This window comes from Canis lupus, chromosome 34 (genome assembly GCF_011100685.1).
Source record: "Canis lupus familiaris isolate Mischka breed German Shepherd chromosome 34, alternate assembly UU_Cfam_GSD_1.0, whole genome shotgun sequence".
NCBI classification, from domain to species: Eukaryota; Metazoa; Chordata; class Mammalia; order Carnivora; family Canidae; genus Canis; species Canis lupus.
This window is the reverse complement of record NC_049255.1, coordinates 5,049,635-5,071,072: the sequence shown is the minus strand read 5'-3', so window position 1 is coordinate 5,071,072 and position 21,438 is coordinate 5,049,635. Positions and strand designations below refer to the sequence as shown.

Below are 21,438 nucleotides of genomic sequence, written 5' to 3'. Positions count from 1 at the left end.
ATATTTCCAAATGATATCATGGCCAACTGAATCTCTCTCTAACTTAGCCTAATGATTAATAGTGCAAATCAGATCTGATTTGCATTTTGAATCTTTTTTGCAAACTGAGGTTAATCTTGATTTAATGTTAAAACCTTGAGAACCTACTGTACATTTATTTTAAATCCTACTTTGTTTATCTTTTTCAATTACAAGGCACCATCATCAGGAACGTATAGTCCTGCCAAACAGCAGTGACTACACATACCTGCATGCTCCTTACCTTGGATTTACCCTTACTGTAACAGGCCTTCTTGGTGGCTTCGTCACACTCCCACTCCACAGCCTGTAGGAAACACCAAAATGACAGTGACTTAATATGGTTTTGATTGAATAAGAGGGGGAAAAAAATAAGGCATCGGTACTTAGAGTAGGAAATGTGGGCATAATATGGCATCAAAGTTTTCATACTAACAGAATTTACACAAAATTTATGAAATTCACTCATAGGGGCTTATATTTAGCTTTGAAATCAAAGCATTTTCAAGGACTTGTCCCCTAAGCATCTGTACTAAGCACAGTGTGATATTGAGATCACTGTAAGAAAGGTACATGCAAGGAGTTGGTGGCTACTGTGCTAATTACTGAAAGTATCACTTCAGTGAAATCACAGGATAGATCCATGGGATCTATCCAGCATGCTGGAAAGAAAAGCCATGGAACAAAATGATGTAAATACTCATTTAGACATTTGTATTTTCTGTTAATAGAATGTCATTTATCAATATTCAAAGATAATGGAGCAAGGATGATTTTGTACATTCTTACTCCCAAGATCCATATATAAATGATGAACAGTCAATCAGAGAAATAACTCCTGCAAAGAGCACATCTACTACTTCATCCAATACCACGAATTCTCACACTGTTAGGAGCTCTGACTAAATAGAGCCACAACTCTCGAGCATGTTTTCCCAAACTTTCCAAATCTAACTCATAATGATCAAGTTGATGTGTACTGTTTCACATATGCAGCTGCCTCACATATGGAATCTGTGATTAGCTGAGATAGTATACAGCCCTTACTTCATAGGAAGAAATGATGATGACTGCAAATATTAACGATCTATATGCTGAGATTGTGAATTACTTCTTTGAGCAAATTTAAGAAACTGAGTTATCTTTTGTATTATTGCATGAAATGTGGATTTATGTTTTAGCTTATTATTAGAGCTAGATTTCCACAGAATTTAGGATTTCTGGAGGACCAGTTAAATCATTATGAGTGATTTTTTTCAAAAAAAAAATTTTTTTTTGAGAGAGAGAAAGCCTGAGCAGGGGAAGGGGGTGGGCAGGGAGACAATCATAAGTAGGCTCCAAGCTCAGCGTGGAGCCTGATGTGAGGCTCAATCTCACAACCCTGAGATCATTACTTGAGCCAAAATCAAAAGTTGGATGCTTAACCAACTAGGCACCCCATTATCAGAAAAAGTAAGTAGGGGGCAATTTTTTTGTGAATTTGAACTAGTGTTAAATAATAAACTAAACTAAATTAAAAATAAGCTACTGTCAAATAATATGAAGGAGAAAAATGGCTTCACTCTTACTTCTAGGAAGATATTATTCTCTTAGGTTTAGAGAATTACAAAGTAATGGTGCATCATAATCTAGTATTGACTGTCCTCCAAAGAATGTTACATAATAGAGATTAAAACACAAAGCACTGTATCTTGTATAACTTATCTTCCTTGGCAAACATGAGTCCATAAGTGAAGTATTCTAAAGAGAACCACTTCCTTCCGTGTCTTTCAAAGAGAAACAATATTATAACTGCTTTCCCGGGGGGTAGACTTAGAGATTTTTATCAGTGTCAACATTTGATAAGAGAATTTGTTAATTTTCTGTGATGTCTTCCTGTTCATAATGTTTAATGGCAGCAATAAAATCACAGCTAGTCAACATCTGATGCAAACAAATGACTTGAATTCTGTGCAAGGATGACAAATACTTTCATGAAAAGGGATGACACCTCCCGAGCAGACATAAGGGCTTCACATGTAGTGGCAGATCTATGTGTCCCCCAGGGGGTTAAAATAAGTGCATTACTATTGTTCCAAATGGACCTTTCCTTTCTTAGGTCTCTTTATAAAACTCACTTTGCTATTTGTATTTAAACAAAGATATCCATATTTTGCCTTACTGAAACTAAGAACAGAATTGATACACTATGATATGGTCTTTTACAAAGTTGACCCATTTGCAACTCTGACTTACCATCACCAGGAGGATGTGGTTATATAATTGCAAGGATGACCACAAAGTAAAAAAGATTTAAATAAAGAGGTATTCGTAGTGGCTCTTGTTAGCCCAGTGATTTTACTGAAAGTTAAATAGTAATTCCCTTTTCAGTCAATTTAAGATCTATGAGGAGCATGGTTAGACCCAAGGCAGCAAGAATATTTATCAATGCCATCAAAATTGTTCATTAAAGCGTTCTGTCGAAATGGCAAACAAACAGTCTTCCCAGTCTGCCTGATACCCAAGTAGCCTGTGCGTTTTCAGATAAACAGAGGCCAAGGATTGGATGGGGAAAGTAATAGAAAAAAGAATATAAGTTTTCAAAAATATTGCATTACTTTATCCAGTTTAGCAAGAAAGAGCACCTGCACACACAAGTTTATTAGACCAACAGAAAATAGGACAAATCTTACAGATATTTCTGAAGAGTTATTAAAAGAAGCAAAGTTACTTCTGAGGCATTTTTATTACAGTATAACCGGCTTTCCAATAATATTCAAATCCAGAATTAATTGAAGACCAAGACTGTACGCCTTTTCTGTTGATTCAATTCCTGCCTGAAGAGAGGACAGGATAGACAAGATTTATACTAGAAATGGACTGAACTACCTATTGCAGGGCTGGACAAATATTACTGGATCACAGATTCTGATCACAAAATGTATCACAGAATGCAGTGGGGAAAACACGTCTTTCCCAGATTGGGCTAAAATCAGATGTTCCTGCTAATCCTATAGAGTCTTTCTATTCTCTCAGTACACTGGACTTTACCCATTTGACCACATCACAACTATAGGAGGAAATAAAAAATAATAATATCACTTTCATTAGAAAGAAATACGAGTATCAGCAAAATCTTCCTGTACCAGAGTTTATTTCTCAGTTACTCCCTCTGTTTGGAATTTTATTATGTTTTAACCTGGTCATAACTTTCTTTATTTCACAAGATTTGTTCTAATCAATTAAATTTCTTTTAATCAAGTCTCCTTGCTGTATTCTCACAGGAGATTCATTGTTCTTCTTTCATGCATCATAATTTTGGAACAAATCCCACTACTGATTTGTGAAGCTGTCTTTCCAGCTGACTACCTTTTAAGACACTTTTCTATCTACACAAACCTATCTTTATGACAGTCAAAACAAATGCGAAGGCGTTAACATTCTACATCTCAGATCTCAGTACAGCACTCATGATCTTATTTCCTGAGTCTTTGCGTTCTTTTTTAAATCTAATTTTTATCACTTCTTGTCTTTTTCTATTGCGCAGTAGCCATGTAGAGAAAAAAAATCTCAATTCTCTATTCTGCATTTAATCTTCATTATACTTTTTGGCAGCAGACATGTAGCAGTAATTTTGTGGTTACTTGGCTATCCAAAGACTATCCACAGTAGGCAAAGATGGGGAAGCATCTATATCTTAAGAGACATGAGGAATCCCATTTATGGAACCTTTTTTTGTTTTGTTTTGTCTGTAAATACATACCGGTAACATCTGTGCTCTTCAACTACTTACAGAAGCTTTGCTTTACACATATGCTCATTCTCTCTCTCATGTCATACATAGTGAAGTATCTACCTATCAAGTGCAAGACACTACACTACATAATTTTGGTGGAAGAGAAATAGACTCATAGGTGATATCTGCACATGTCGGATAAGTCTATGATAAAATAGAAGTGTCTTCCATCAGTCTGGACAACATCTTTCTAGCTCTGAGAATTTCCAGTGGTCATTTCCATCGTTCCAATAGCCAAGTGCATTTCCGATCCAGGGATACCCTGGAACGTACAACATCATCAGCTTTCCAGAAGTCACAGTGCTATAGATGGAAAAGGAAATAGAGTAGGTTTACAGAAAATCATTTCATATCTGCAGAAACCCTGGGGATGTAAGGAAGCGTGACACAGTACATACCTCACCATCACGCACATACACATGCTCAAGTTGTGATAAACGGAGCTCTGATCTCAGGAGTAAATCAAATGTGGGAAAGAAATAAGGTTGGTTCTTTGTATGTACGTGTTACATACATTTAAATCCACAGTTCTCAGAAGTATATAAACAAAGCTGCGTATTATCACATTCCGCAGCGAGAGGAGTTAATTAGACAGGGACCAGCAAAGGCAGATACTTTTCATAAAAATGAAGAGAACAACATTCTAGGCAGATGGGCCACTACTCTTTCAGCAGATGGCTTCGCTAATTAGATACTGGCAAAAGATAACATTAAAAAAACTAGTTTAATTACACAGTGCCAAAAATTAGCAACCACCTGAGGGCTTCTTCTTTTTTTTTTTTTGACATCACATTCATATTCTTCTGTTATGTATTTCTGTGAAACACTGGAGAATGTTAAATCATGGTGGCAACTGTAAACAAATTGCCAGGGAATGTGAGACCATACCCCTGTACAAGACAAGCAAAACACAAATGAGTTGGAACTTGAAATAACTGATTTTTATGTAACGTCAATAAAGTGTTAATCCAGTTATCCTTAAGCATGGACATGTCCGCGAATTACCTTTAGGGGCCACACATGGCAGGATCAAAACACGTGGAATCTGAGATGGAAATGGTGGGTATTGAAAGACAGAGGGGTAAAGAGTTTAGTCAGTTCGGAGGAATTTGTTCTACATTCCTCTGCCTTTACTTTGTAGCGTCTATTGTATATTTGCTTTCAATATCAATTTGCAGTACATTTGCCTTCATGTTCATGGCAAATATAGAAGTCTGCTTCATTGATACTGGTGACTTCCGAATCAGAGAACTACATGGGAACGTTAGTCCTATTACCTAACGACTAGTTTTTGATTCTCATGACACTGACATCATCTACAATTACATAGAAATCCCATAAAAATGTGTTACTACCATTTTTAAAATCCTTATATGAAAGTCTGAGATCTTCCACATCCGAATATCAAATCAGACTTACTTTGATAGCTACTCACTCGAGTTCCCAAATTGTTAAATGTTTGTTGGACCTTTTGTTTTTTGGTGGATCTTTTTAAGATTTTATTTATTTATTTCAGGGAGGGAGAGAGAGAGAGAGAGAGAGAGAGAGAGAGAGAGAGAGAGAGAGAGAGAATGGGGGGGGGGAGCAGAAGGAGAGGGAGAAGAAGACTCAGTGCTGAGCACAGACCCCTAAGATCATGACCTGAGCCGAAATCAAGGGTCAGATGTTTAACTAACTGAGCCACCCAGGCACCCTCTTTGGATCTTTTTAAATTGAGCATTGCTTTTTAATCGAGTAGACAGTATATTAGATTCCTAGAGCTGTCATAACAAAGTACCATAGACTGGGTGGCTTTAAACAGTAGAACCTTACTCCCTCACAGTTCCCAAGGCTAGAAGTCTGAAACCAAAGTGCCAGTCAAGTTAATCCTTCAGGAGTCCCTAGGAGAGTCTGCCCCCTGCTCCCCATCCCAGCCTCTCGTGGAGGCCAGCAGCCTTGGTGTTTGAGGGCTTCTGGAAGCATCACTCCAGCCTCTGCCTCCATTTGTCCAAATGTTCTCTTCTTATAAGGGCTCCGGTCTTTGACTAAGGCCCACTCTATGCTAAGAAAACCTCATTTAGCTTATTGCACATGTAAACACTCTACCTCCAGATAAGGTCACCTTCTGAGAATCTGGGGGGACATGAATTTTGAAAGGATACCATTCAACCAGGTATAGACGGTGTATATAAAAGTAACAGTTTGAGATTGACAACTGCTAGTACACAAATGAGGGTCATTGCTTCACCAGAAATCAGCTGCCAAGTCTTAGGCAAAATACTGACAATTTACAAAACTCTTACATCATGCTGACCACAGAGCTGGGTGCTTTCTATACATTTTCTAAGTTTCTTTATAATTTTATGCAGGGGATTAACATTACTCTAGTATTCTGGATGAGGACACTGGCTAACTGAATTACCAAAAAGCCATAAAAATAGTAATTGGGACATTGAGATTTGAACTTGGTAACTTGGACTGAAGCCTGTGCTCTCCAGCTACTGAAATTGTTAAAGAAAGTGACCCTCATTTCTGATTGTCACACTTTCTTTGTCCCACGGTTTAGAAAGATACATGTCTACATCACAAATTTATGCACACCTAAATTCAGAGCTGCTGGCATTCAGTAAATATTAATTAATCATAAAAGACTTTGATTCTGGGGTAGTTCAGTAGCTCAGTTAAGCTTCTGCCTTCAGCTCAAGTCATGACCCCAGGGTCCTGGATCTAGCCCCACATCTGGCCCCTGCTCAACGGAGAGTCTGCTTCTCCCTCTCCATCTGCCCACCCCCACTTGTACTCTCTCTCTCTCTCTCTCACTCACTTGCTCACTATCTCAAATAAAATAAAAATTTTTAAAAAAAGACTTTGATTCCTTTGTAATGAGTGTACTCATTTTTAAAGTTTCCAGACTGATGCTAGTATTGATCTTAAGTGGGATGGGACATGATTCACTAATGAAACTCTAGGTTCAACAATTATATGATCAAGATATAATATAAGATGGGGTGCCTGGGTGGCTCAGTGGTGCCTCTGTCTCTCATAAATAAATAAAAATCTTAAAAAAAAAATGATGCTATTAACAGAAGTGGTACCGGAAGGTAAACCTAGTACCAAAAGCTGCTCTGCTTTGGGTTTCTTTCTTGACAATGATGTGAGGCCTTGCAAATATTAAAAAAAAAAAAAAAAAAAAAAAAAGAATGAATAGCATATTGGCATGGGATGATTTGTAAGATACAGAGCAACTCTAGGGACAAACAACTTGCTATATAATAAAAGTTGTCCTGGAAATGTCTTTGCAAGGATAACATTGTAGCATGGCTTTGACCAAAACATTCCTATGCACAGCACTTGACGACTAGCAATCATATTCTAAAGCCATTGGGAAAAGTGAAGAGAGACAACTGTGGCCCAAATACAAGAATGAGCCATATAATGAAATTTCTTTTGGAAATGTAGTCAAATGGTTCAAAGGGAATTTATCACACAAGCAATATGAAGGACCAAGGTATTTATTTTGAGACAACATGAAACAGATGTAGAAAAAGATTCCAGCAATCACAGCTTGAACATAAATGAAGATGCAGACACATGATAATTCTTATATAAGTTACATACTACTTATGACTTTTGTGTGTTAGCTTTCTCTTGCCAGAATTGTAAGGTCACCTATGTCACAGTCATTCAGTTTTGGTCTCATTATTGTATATTCTGGCTGAAACCTAATGAAGACATTCCACATAAACTGTCAGCTTAACAGCCAATATAGATTTATTTATTTAGTTTTAAAGATGTTATTTATTCATGAGAGACACAAAGAGAGACAGAGGAAGAGACACAGGCAGAGGGAGAAGCAGGCTCCATGCAGGGAGTCCGATGTGAGACTCGATCCCGGATCCTGGGATCATGCCCCAGGCTGAAGGCAGACACTAAACCACTGAGCTATCCAGGCGTCCCGCCAATATAGATTTAAATAGATGAGTGTTTGTTTTTAGTTTTTCCATCAATATTTTCTTTTCTTTTCTTTTCTGAAACTGGCTTCATGAAAACAAACAACACTTCATACCTGATTACTTTTCTCTGCAGTCCTGCATTAGAATATGTGCACTGGATTCACTGGAGTACACAGAAAGCCCAGATTATAGATGCTTACTGGGGACTTATTTTATATCCACTGAGCCAACCACTCAGAATTTATTTACTATTCACATTATGATGCTGGTTTCCTGAGATGCATCCTACCACTACCAAGATTGACTTTACTTCCAGTTTCAGAACATATCGATCTAGTTGCCAAATCTCAGGATATACTGAAAACCCTTTTTATGAGCCTTATTCAGCATTATTTCCATAAATTTTTGTTTGCAGCTGAGAAAAATGAACATTAAAATTTGTCTTCTGGTGTACATTTGGGCAGTTACATTTCTTTCTTATTTTAAAGAAAATGTGAAACTGGATGATATACTTCTGTTCAAGAAACATTACTTATAATATGATCACAATGTTAAATGAGAACTTAATGAACATTATTGATATATTCATTTCCAGTTAATATTTAATATTCTCATGATTTTATGAATATCTGCTGCAACTTATTAAATCAAATAAGTTAGCATTAAACAATACTTTTTGAGTTTGCCATTTATTTCCTAAAACATTTATCTCTCTTCTCTAAAGAGTTTACTTACCAGAGGTAAGTCCTAAAAATCTTATCACAACTATTACTAAAATCTTAGATGAGAAAGACCTCTATCCAGCAAAGAACCTCAGAAGTATTTCATGTCTGAGAATGAGAGGTGAGTTTTTTTATTTAAGATTTTATTTATTTATTTATTTATTTATTTATTTATTTATTTATTTATTTATTTATTTGAGGGGGAAGCAGAAGAAGAGAGCGAATCCCAGGCAGACTCCATGCTGAGCACAGAGTCTGACGTGGGGCTCGATCTCATGACCCTGAGATCATAACCTGAGCCAAAATCAAGAGTCAGATCCTCCACCGAATGAGCCCCTCAGGCAGCCAAGAGCAGGTGGATTTTGGGTACACGTGATGTCTAAGATATTTTGTTTGAAAATGGAAATTTTTTGGTATAATTTTACAAGAAATTGTGATGAACATCTTTCATGGTCCCCCTCCCCAATTTGGTCCATTCTCCGTAGCTTTACTGCTATCCCAATCAGCGGGAATTGGCAATTCACTGCCAAACGCTGTAACTTTACCCAACTTCCTATGAGGGAACTGGGTTCTATGGCTCTGGCCGCACCCAGAAACACACATTTGTGCACGTCAGGGTGAGACTGTGGTAGACTGATAACAGCCCCACAAAAGATTGCCACATCCTATGCCCTGGAGCCTGCGGATGGTACCTTGGATGGGGAAAAAAGGACTTGCAGATGTGACTGCATTAAGGATCTGGGGATGGGGAAATTACCCTGGATTATTCGGGCGGCTCCCAAATACAATCTAACATACCCTGAAGAGGAAGGCAGAGAGGGGTCTGCACACACGGAGGAGAAGGCAGAGCGGCCCTGAGGCAGAGACTGGAGTGATGCAGCCACAAGTCAAGGAAGGCCAGCAGTCGCCAGGATCTAGAGGAGGCAGGGAACAGATTCTCCCCTAGAGCCTCCAGAGGGAGCATGGCCTATAAGACACCTCGGTCTTAGCACCATAAAACTTATCTTGGACTCCTGGCCTCTGGAACTGTGAGAGAATGAAGTTCTGCTGTTTCCAGTCCCCATGTTTGTGCTAATTTGTCACAGCAGTGATAGAAAAATAATAGAGGCATATGTATATATGAACTACACACATGCACACACACCCACACGTACAGATGATCTTCATGTTAGCAGGTGGATAAATTCATCTTCATGTTTCTGCCAAATATCTGAGTCAGTCCCTATAAATAGGAAAGATGCATCCCTGATCCCAAAGAGTTGCTGGGGAGTTCGTGCTGCAGTTTGGGGAGTACTGAAGGGGAACACAGATATAGATAAGCGTGAATGAAGGGCAGGTCCCAAGAAGGCAATGCTTGGGCTGGATGTGAAGAGACTGACCAGTGAATGAGGAGATTCAGGGGTGGGCATTCATGACAAGCAAGGAAAGCAGCCAGTGCAAAGCCCAGAATGGTAAGAAAGTATATTTGTGTGAGGAACTGAAAGTTGCTAAGGTGGGGAACAGAGAGGGATATGGCTTTACAGGCTGGCATATAGTTAAAGACAGACTCACGAGCTATGCCTCTGAGTTCAGAGTTTTCATGAGCCAAGAAAAGCCAAGGGTCAGATAGTAAACAAGATGCCAGCACAGTGAGATGAGTAACTGAGAAAGACCTCTGGGGCTGCTTGGGCCTCGGGGGCGGGTGGTGGGTGAACGGGACTCTGGTGTAGAGGTTGTGGCAGGCAACCAGCAGGCAGATGCTGATACAAGCAGGGACAAAAGGATGGGCAACGCCCTCCCTAGTGGGAACAGCACTACCTATGGTCAAAGCAGACGTTGATGTGAGGGGATGCCACACATTCGACCCAGCCTGACAGTGGGTGGACATCAGTTGGCCAAGTCTGTCTAATATATAACAGAAAAGCCTGTCCCACCCACTCTGGTGGCTGGACTGGGCACCATGTATGATTCTGGATTGCCTTCCGGACCCCCAGAAGTAACTCTAGTCTTAGAAAAGTAACACTACCTTTACCATGCTGGCTGAAGAAAAAACACAATAGGATAATAAATGGATTTCCCGAATAGCAGAGTAGTTCATCCCCACCCCCCACCCCGCGCACACACACACACATCCATAGGCTATTTGGATCACCATACTTTTGAATTAAATACATGTTTAGTTCATTGGTAATAAATTCTGGTTTTACAAAACTACCTGAAAATAAATCACCCAAACAAATCATATTAATTACATGATTAATCAAATTAATTACATGAGAGGTATGAGAAATTCATACTAGTTCAGTACAGGAACTTCACTTTTAAAGTCATATGATCATGACTGACTTGCTTGGAATTCTGTGTCCCGAGTCAAGCAAATGTGATTAAATAAAAAACAGAAATGCAAAATGAGGGAAAACTCATAACCTTTGACATATAGGACATTTAGCAAAGAAGTTGAAATTAATAAGTGGAAGAAAACAAGAAAAATGGAAAAGAAGAAAATTAAGTTTTTCATATCTTTTAGGCTTACACTTCTCTTAGATTTTTTACATGTGTGGAAAATTCAGAAAGAAATATGCTATTAAAAATGTAATATTTATGCAGCTTCCAAACCAGCCACATTCAGAATTAATGTGAGAGTTTCAGGTATATTAGGGTCTCCATTATAATTCTCAATATCAACAGAGGAAATTTAATGCTACTTTGAGTCTGTGATTTTCCAAGTATTGACTGGATGAATTCACAGGTGCCCACCCTTTGGATCCACATAGTGAGTTCAAAGAAACCCAATAGATAAACCTGTACTGTAGAAAGCTCTGGCTCACTCTGGAGTTGACACAATGTTTCAGGCATAAGTGGTAAACAGAGCAGCAAGGTAACAACAGAGACCAGAAAATCAGACATGTGACAGTAAAATACCCTAAAAGAGCGCCAGCAAGATATATCAGGGAAAATATCCTGGAGGTCCTGATGGGGATGATGTCTGCTACTTTTCTACCCAACACTACACACATTCACCTCCCAACAGCCATGAAACACAGGCACTACTATCAGATTCACCCTACACAGCAGGTGGCAGAAGAGGTAACTCGCCAAATGTCACCAAGCTATCAAGTGGATGACGCAGGATTTGAACTCAGGTCATCCAGCTTCAGCATCCATTTGTCTTAAACCATGTGCTCTGACCTCATCTTTCAGGGAGTGCAACGCAAGGACCTCCCAGATTTCTAATTCCTTCCTGTCTCACCAAGGTCCCACCGAAAGACTGAGTTGGCTTGCTTTGAACTTGTCAGAAGAAATAACACGTTGCTTTCTCTTTGTAATAAATGGGAAAAGGGCTTTGGTGGGGAAATGAGAAATAAAAGAGTTTGAACAGACGATGCTTCTTCACTTTGTCATTACGGAGATTTTGACGGTTCCATTGTAGATTTCATATGAACCCATTCGTTTGGACATTTTGGGCTGGCAACCCCTCCTACCCTGAGTTCTGAAAGGACATAGATAAGACAAAAGTAAATTTAATCGAAAATAGCTTATCATTCTGCAATGCTGTGGAATTATCCAAACCAACATGAAATTATATCAAAAGCAAGACAAAGAGCATGTATGAGCAATAAGTGTGCATACAATCCCATCTTCCAGGACATTACGCTGGGGTAAAGATTATTAAACTACCTACAGAGTAATTCACACTGGGTTATATTCCCAAAGTGAGTCTATGTATTGGATTCGAGAGAATAAAGGAAACACTATCCCACGGAGATACCAGGCAGGTTGAGTTGAAAAGCACCACGGTCAACAGAGCCCAGGGTCCTGGATATGGCATGGACCCACATTATGCAGGCATAGCCAGGAAAACACACTTGAATTTCTAATCTGAGCTTCTAAGGTTCTATGACCCTCCCACTCCGGTGAAAAGTGGGTCGTTACCTCCCCATGTGTAACATGGAGGTCAACCTCCTTCTCTCATAGCACAGAGCAGGGGAACTCTGAGGAGGTAACAGACCATCCAAGAATCACCACAAGGTCCCAGAGAGATAAGGACAAGAGGCACTCCTGGGTTCTTATCCTGGGGGGAGCTAGCCTGCCTTTTCTCCAGATCTCTATTCCCCGACCCCAAACAGTTGCTCCAACCCCACTGCTGTCTTCTTAATGCAGGGGCCAGCCTTTCAGAGTCTCCCTATATGGTCTCAAGAATGGCAAGAGCACCACTAATAAACAGGGAAGCCAAGCATTCTCCCCAGAGCCATTACATAGGCTGCAGAGAAGCACTGTGCTTTCAATTTAATATTTTCTAGGACAATCATGCCCTAAGAGTGCTAATGTCTCTGAGATAAATCATGCTAACAGAGTTATCCTCACTTCCTAAGGCCTACAGGTCTGGTTAGGCTGAATATTAAGAGGAGTAGATTTTTTTCTTTGTTTTTATAAATAAGATAACTTTTCCCTATACATATCTATATGTGCTCTCAAGGGCAACTGATTTAATGGATTACGATGATGGATAATTAGGCCTCTTAATTATTTTCTTAGGATTATTGTAGCTGTGAAAATCAAGTCATATACACATACATCCAAATAGCAATTATAAAATATTTAATTGCTTTTTAATTTAGAAATGATTTCTGGTTTTGAGAACTATCTCTGTCCCAGTGTGTTCATCATTTTCATTGCATATTCAAAGACCTTATCAGTCTATTTATAACTATTTTGCTTGGGTTACCTTCTATGGTATTTTGACAAATGTCATTCTTAATTACTTAGATTTGTGTTCAGATCAACACATAATCTGGGTGATTCAGCCAACACATAATGTTTAATTACCCAGTTTTAATTTAATCTATTTTTAAAAATGGACGCAGCAAGTCCAAAAGTGATCTAGAAAATCTCTGAATCTTACCTTTTCTAGGCACCAGACTCTGGGCATTTCACAAAGATTTCATCCCTAGGCCTTCTCTGCCAATGTTCGCTTTTTCTTTAAATAATGGTGAATCCCAGGAAAAAGAAACTCTTGGCTTAGTGAGTAGCTTCTATATTCCCTCTACATCAGTGATAAACAACAATGGTACAACAGCATAATAATTCTAAGCTGACAACGCAGTTTCTCCTCCAATGTGTAAAAACACGAAGGACAGTCATTGAGGATTGTCTGAGTTTAATATTAGGTAAACTCACAATATATGAAATACAGAGAGAATTCTATGTTATCTTATGTAGTCATTTTTTAAGACTTCTTTATTTATCTAAGAGAGAGAGACAGAGACAGAGACAGGCAGAGACAGAGAGAAAGAAAGCGCATATGAATGGCAGGGAGGGGTAGAGGGAATTTTCAGGCAGACTCCCCAACATGACATGACCTGAGACAAAATCAAGTTATCCGCTTAACTGACTAAGCCATCCTCGTGCCCCTGTAATCACGTTAATTGGTTCTATGCCAAGGAAACACCCCAAAACAGACCATGTTAATTATCCAGTATATTTCTATGTAATCCATCTTAACTTGTAAATATATTCAGCTAATATTTACTGAGCACCTATTATGTGAAAGAATGTGGGTTACAACACGATTCTTCCTAAAGCCTCCTGCACTTTAGAAATTCTGAGCATAAGGACACCTCGGTGGCTCAGTGGTTGGGTGTCTGCCGTTGGCTCAGGTCATGATCCCGGGTTCCTGGGATCCAGTCCTGCATCCGGCTCCCTGCGTGGAGCCTGCTGCTCCCTTTGCCGTGTCTCTGCCTCTGTGTCTCTCATGAATAATAAATTTAAAAAATTTTTAGAAACAGCAGAAGGCACAGGTGTAGGTACCAGCATTGCTAACTAGAACAGGATCTACTGAAGGCTGCACGTGCTCTGGACAGAAGGTCTTGAGTTGGTTCTCTGAGGTCCATTTGAGATACTCCATTCAAATGGTCCTGGTGGTGTGAAAAAGCATCTACCTTCCAGGAAAGAAGCTGGTTGGAGGTAAACACAAAACACGGTTTCTTCTGCCCCTTGTACTCATCTTGGCTCAGAAACAAAGGGAATGTTGTGATGTAAGTGTGGCTCACATGTTTCATTTTGGCTATTGTCTTTCTCTTTTTTGGGAAGGGGGTGGAACAGGAAGTCACAACAGCTCAATCAACAGCCTGTGTTCCCCAGAGCTGGTCCACATGCAGGGGCTGAGCCCAGGTGCTGGCTGTGTTACAGGTGTGATGAAGGGAACCCCAAGACCTTTATGTGAAATGCCCTTGTTCGAGGGATGATTCGCTCTAACACACTGACACCTGGCTTGAGGACTGTGACACTGAAGTCAAGAAAATTCCATAGTTTCTTCTGGACAACAGAGTACAAGGGCCATCATACCACTAGTCTGTCCAGGCAATTTGGTTTTGTTTGTTTGTTTGTTTGTTTGCTTTGATTTTTTTTTTATTGGAGTTCAATTTGCCAACATATAGTATAACACCCAGTGCTCATCCCATCAAGTGCCCCCCTCAGTGTCCGTCACCCAGTCACCCCTCCCCCCCGCCCACCTCCCTTTCCACCACCCCTTATTCTTTTCCCAGAGTTAGGAGTCTCTCATGTTCTGTCTCCCTTTCTGATATTTCCCACTCATTTTTCTCCTTTCCCCTTTATTCCTTTTCATTATGTTTTATATTCCCCAAATGACTGAGAACATATAATGTTTGTCCTTCTCTGATTGACTTACTTCACTCAGCATAATACCCTCCAGGTCCATCCACGTTGAAGCAAATGGTGGGTATTTGTCGTTTTTAATGGCTGAGGAATATTCCATTGTATACATAGACCACGTCTTCTTTATCCATTCATCTTTCGATGGACACCGAGGCTCCTTCCACAGTTTGGCTGTTGTGGACATTGCTGCTATCAACATCGAGCTGCAGGTGTCCCGGCATTTCATTGCACCTGTATCTTTGGGGTAAATCCCCAACAGTGCAATTGCTGGGTCGTAGGGCAGGTCTATTTTTAACTCTTTGAGGAACCTCCACACAGTTTTCCAGAGTGGCTGCACCAGTTCACATTCCCACCCACAGTGCAGGAGGGTTCCCCTTTCTCCATATCCTCTCCAACATTTGTGGTTTCCTGCCTTGTTAATTTTCCCCATTCTCACTGGTGTGAGGTGGTATTTCATTGTGGTTTTGATTTGTATTTCCCTGATGGCAAGCGATGCGGAGCATTTCCTCATGTGCTTGTTGGCCATGTCTATGTCTTCCTCTGTGAGATTTCTCTTCATGTCTTTTGCCCATTTCATGATTGGATTGTTTGTTTCTTTGGTGTTGAGTTTAATAAGTTCTTTATAGATCTTGGAAACTAGCCCTTTATCTGATACGTCATTGGCAAATATCTTCTCCCATTCTGTAGGTTGTCTTTTAGTTTTGTTGACTGTTACTTCATCCAGGCAATTTGTTATGGACTTTTCAAAAGCATTAGAGAGTTGACTTCTCCTTCATTCTAGAATCACTTTCTTCTCCTGGTCTGCAGCCCACAATGCCTGGGTTTTCTTCTTTATTCGCTAGCTGCTCCTTATGAGTCTCCTTCCCAGTCCCACCACTCTGCTAGGTCTTCCCCAGATGGTGGTATGCCTCTGGCATCTGCCTGAGACTCCCACGGTTCTTCTAGACTCTTGCTCCTCAGGGAGTGTCACCTGGTCCCATGAGGGTAAATACCATCCATACACTGTGCCTCTACTCCTGTCTGTTGCCAGGAACTATTCATCCTTCTCTCCCCTGAGTACATCCCTAGGGACAGCCAAAATGCATCTCATGGTACCCAAATCACCACACATGATTCCTCTCAGTGTGTTCCAGCTTGCTTTTCCCCATGTTCTGTTCATATCACCATCCACTCAGGAAAAACACAGGCAAGATCATTTTTCATATCTTCACTGGTTTGCCATTGTACTTTAAACCTGGAGTCCTCAGCCTTGCTCACACATATCATGAGCTCTTGCTCCCATTTCTTGGACCATGGGTAGTATCATTCCTCTGCCCCTCAACACTATGATCCAGCAACACTAAACTTCTTTATGTTCCTTTAGCCTTCCAAGATAAATCCTTCTTCTGGACCTTTGGATTTCCTGGTCTCCCTCTCCATAAAGTTTTTTCCTCTCACCTCTGCCCTGATGCCCCATTGTTCACATGTTAGCTCAAACATCACTCCCTAAAAGTTGGCTTGTGCTGCCCACCTTCCATACAGGAGCCATGACGACCCTGTCTACTGGATAACTGCATTCACGTTCTTGACAGCACACCGATCATTTTCCAACCCTTTCCTTAACTATTAATTGATTGAATGTTTGTCTCCACTATAACCAAATTTCTAAGAGAAAAAAGTCCTTTTCTTTGATCACCATTTTACTTCCCCCACTTAGAAGTCTGATGGTCACACAGAGCATCCTAGTTAAATATGTGTTGAAAGAACTAATGAATCCACGAGTTCGGAAAGGCACACTGACTTTACCTTCAGAAACTTTCTAAGCAGAGGGCAACAATTTCAAGGCTAAACTTCCTTACTGGTTTTAAAACCGGCCATGGGTTCAAGATGAGTGAAGTTCAAGCAAATCACTGTGCATTTCTTTTTCTTTTTTCTTTTTTTAATTATTTAATTATTTATTCATGAGAGACACAGAGAGAGAGGCAAAGACATAGGCAGAGGGGCAAGCAGGCTCCTCACAGGGAGCCTGATGTGGGACTTGATCCCCAGACTGGGATCACGCTCTGAGCCAAAGGCAGATGCTCAAACGTTGAGCGACCCAGGGGTCCCCACTGTGCATTTCTAAAATGCAATCTGCACATCCTTATAATGGGAACAATAATGCCTGTGCTTCCTGTTGCATAAGATTGTTGTGAGATACAAAGAGATGTGGAAGCTCTCTGTAATTCTAGGGCAAAGTCAGTCAGTAGGAGTAGTTGGGCCTGGAGTCTTTGATCTTCATCAGGAACTGGAAAGCTCATTCTTATCATTGATGGATGTGTTGACCCATTAAATGGATGAGGCATAAGCAGGGTAGTGGGAGTCAACACTTGGCCCTGAAGAGTTCTGCATCCAACAGAAATCCAGAGAATGACTCCTCCACCAGGTAAGAAACCCAGAGAAAACTCCTTCATCACCATCGCACTCATTGACTCTGCACAGCAGCCTGTACTGAAGGTCTTCAGACTGACTGCCCCAGGGATGAAAATCAAGTCACTTTTTGCTTCCATAGTATCCACGGCACATGTACTATCACATTGGAGAAACAGCCACAAAACAATTCTAAGGGGGAAAAGTAAAGCTCATAATACCTGGCAAACAAACTATGTATTTCATATTTTACATACATATATATGTATACCTAATTTCATACACACACACACACATATATAATCTTTTTTTCAACACCAAGTTAACTGAAAGTCAGTCAAATGAAATAACAGCTTCTGTATTATACCTGAAAATGGCCATCAACAGGGCCAGCTCCATCATAAAACGTGTGGTTTATATTATGGACAGAGACTGGATGGCTCTAAAAAATTAATTATCATTTCTCTTTGCAGCAGAGGAGGCCAGTGAACACTGTTTAGAATAAATGAAGCCCCCTAGCCTCTTCCTTCCACCACTTTACTTGTCAGGCATCCCTAGTGATTCAGAAACCAGGCACAAGAATGGTCAGCCTTGTGTCCTCGTGCTGGGCATGACTTCCAGACATTTCCCAGAGGCAACATCAAGGAGCATGAATGGGATGTGTCAACAAGGTTCATGAATAGTTACATCCAAGAGCAAGCAGAGAGGGTTGCCCCCTGACAGCTCTGCACCCAGCCGCCAAGGTCCCCAGGAGGCTTAGAGAAGGGCAGCCAAAGGTCAGGGTGGTCATGGTTGAGATCACTGAGCCTGAAGGCACCCAGAGCAAAAACCAGAGGTTTGCATCTATCAGATCCTCATACTGAACACTGAGAAATGGCTGAGGAGGAACACTGGGGAGAAGAGTTGTCAGATGTCACGATGAAAAAATAAAATAGATATATTCATGCTGATTTGGAAAGAATCTCCAGAGAAGTTACAAGTCTAACCCTCTTCCCTTCAATGGGGTTCTCAAATGCTAGTCTGAGGCATAATTCTACAGATTCATTTGTGTTCTTAAATTAGAAGGCTCAGTGAAGCAAAATTCTCCTGTGCAATATAAATCCTGACTATTGGATTAAAAATGTATTGATCAAACCTACTCAGTCTTGAGGACGGTATTTGGTTACCTAATGAAGACAGAGAGCCATGCAGACAGGCTGCTGATCAAGAAGGGGAAACAGCAGGTCTGGTTGTCAGTCTGTCTTTTCTACTTGCAGATTCAAAGGCAAAGTCACAGGTACCTCTCTCCTTCATCAAGACAGTGCAAGTCCTGCTCCAGCCACCTTTGGGTGCTGGGGGTAGGGAGAGCTGGGCTGAATCCTGGCTATGTGATTCTGGAGAATCTTTGTCTTTCTCTCACCCTCATTATTCCTCATTTGCCTCATGGACATAATAAAAATCAATAGCATCGAAGGGCCGTGGCAAGTACTAAGGAGAATTTATAAATAGCATTGAATATAGAGCATGTACACAGTAAGCCTGCCAAATTGTTAACTATTTAATGATTTGAATTATTTTTTAAGAATCCTTTCTCGTCGCATCTTAATTCTCCAGGTATCTGTGTATAGCCTGGAAACCTAGCTACAATGAAAGGGAGGAATGTCAACAGCTATTGGGCAAAAGTTTGCTTTTAACATTCTTAAAAGGTTCATAATAACATATATTTCCATGTGTGTTGACAAGAAATGCTTTTTTGTGTGTGTGTGTGTGTTTGGTTGTTTTGTTGTTGTTGTTGTTTTTGCTCCGGGGAAGCCTTGAAAATAAAATTTCATATAAATGTCTACGGAGGGGCCTCTGGGTGGCTCAGTGGTTGGGCGTCTGCCTTCAGCTCAGGGTGTGATCCCAGGGTCCTGGGATTAAGTTCCGCATCAGGCTCCCAGCAGGAGCCTGCTTCTCCCTCTGCCTCTCTTGTGTGTCTCTCAGGAATAAATAAATAAAATCTTTACATGAATGAATGAATGAATGAATGAATGAATGTCTAAGGAATTCCAAATGGCTAGGAAAGCTTAATCCATTCAGTCACTTAGGGAAAAAAGACACAGATATTTGCCCCCCTGCCAAAAAAAAAAAAAAAAAAAAATATCTGTTCAGAATGTGAAGCTGATGATTGCAATATCTGAATAAAGCTGGAACAAATAGTTCTGTGCATTAAGGAATCATTGAAAATTTGTTATCAATGTGTGATACCACAAGGAACATACACTTGGCCTTTGCTTCCTTCCTCTCCTAGTTCCTCACACAAAGCTTTGAAAACTCTTGGAATTTCAGGAGTCATAAGACACACTCCTGACAGGGACATCGTGTGATACTCATAACAAGGTCCTTTCAACCACACCTGAGTCGGTGCTAAGGTCGTGCCCCTTGGGGACCCAAGGATAGCTTCAGGATGGGGGCTGGCTCAGCAGAAGCAACCACCCGAGCAGAGGGCTGGAATTGACAGTCCCACCCGTGGGCTTCCAGGAAGGGAGAAGGGCTAAAAATTGAGTTCACTCATCATTAACCATGATTTAATTAACCATGCTGATGTAATGAAACCTCTATAAACCTAGTACATGATGAGGTTTGGAGAGCTTCTTGGTGGGGGAACACACTGAGGCACTGGGAGGGTGGTGAGCCCACCATGCACATCTCCCCATTACTTTGTCCCATGCATCTCTTCCATGTGGGTGTCTCTGAATTTTATCTTCTATAATAAACTGGGAAGTTTCAGTAGTGTTTTCCTGAGTGTACAGGAGCCGTTTCTAGCAAATTATTGAACCTGAGGAGAGGGAAGAGAGAAGCCCTGATTGAGAGCAGGTTGGTCAGAAATACAAGTGACCATCTTGTGGGTGGACTTGTGGGTGGTATCTGAAGGGGAGACTACTCTTGTGGAACTGACTTACTCTATGGGGTCTGAGGAATTCCAGGAAGCTAGAGTGAGAATCAAATGGCATTTCAGGACACCCAGTTGGGGTCCAGGAAATCAGAGAATTGGTCAGTGTGCGAAAAACACCCACTGATGTCTGAGGTGTTGTAAGTAGAAACAAAACAGACTGGATGGTGAAAGGAATAAAACCAGCCCCTGGGAAAAAAGAAACAAACAAACAAACCAGCCCCTGCTTCCTCACTCTGTGCCCCAGGGCCACAGAAGCTGCCCTGACACCTGCATGCTGTCATTAAGCTTTTTCTATGACTTGAATTTCATGCAATTTGATTCATGCAAAACAAAAGAAAATATGGTCTTTAATGCCTGTGACCTCTACTGGTTCCTCATCATGTGATTACCTGGTAAAAGTCCAATCACTCTCACTGATTACACCTGGATTGTTAACCTCACAGCTGCTCTAAAAGAGGTCTGTCCAGGCCCACATTTTCCCTCTTTGGCTTGGGTGTTTCTCAATATGTCTCCCTGCAGAAACCAACCATGAGTGCTATGATGATTTATCTTTTCTCAAACACACGCTCGCCTCATCCCTCCCCATCTTCCCTGCAGAGATTGATAAGTGGAATTTAGCTTGTAAATCTACTTTTGCTGTTGACTTTGAACTAATTGGAGGATTAGAAACTCTCAAAAGGTGGCTTTGTGCCTGGTTTCTTTTTAGGAAATGTGGACTCCTCTTGAAAGATGTAAACAAACTCAAATTCAAGTCTATTTGGGGAATTATGTTGTAAGAGGGGACAGAAAGAAAAAAAATACCATTAAAAGAGATCACCTTAGTTTTAGTTTATGGCTATTATTTCCTGTTGAAGAGCATTTCCTATTTGCCCAACACACATCTATAAGCCAAGAGGGATGGGACTTGTGTGGCAGGAAGACAGAGGAGAGACAAACAGGGACAGTGAAACAGGGAAGGGAGACGGGGAGCGAAGACCAGGAAGGAGAGGGGAGATGGGTACGGTGAAGGAGGGAGGGGGGTTGTGATGAAGAGGA

General features: G+C 40.7%; 1 protein-coding gene across 1 annotated transcript in view; it reads right to left on the bottom strand.

The window, feature by feature from the left end:
* The window catches only part of SEMA5A (semaphorin 5A), a 473,566-nt gene that overhangs the window by 179,328 nt on the left and 272,800 nt on the right, over window positions 1-21,438 (bottom strand). Inside the window, 1 exon segment of the mRNA XM_038583333.1 lies at window positions 263-325. Coding sequence (XP_038439261.1) covers window positions 263-325 — 63 coding nt within the window.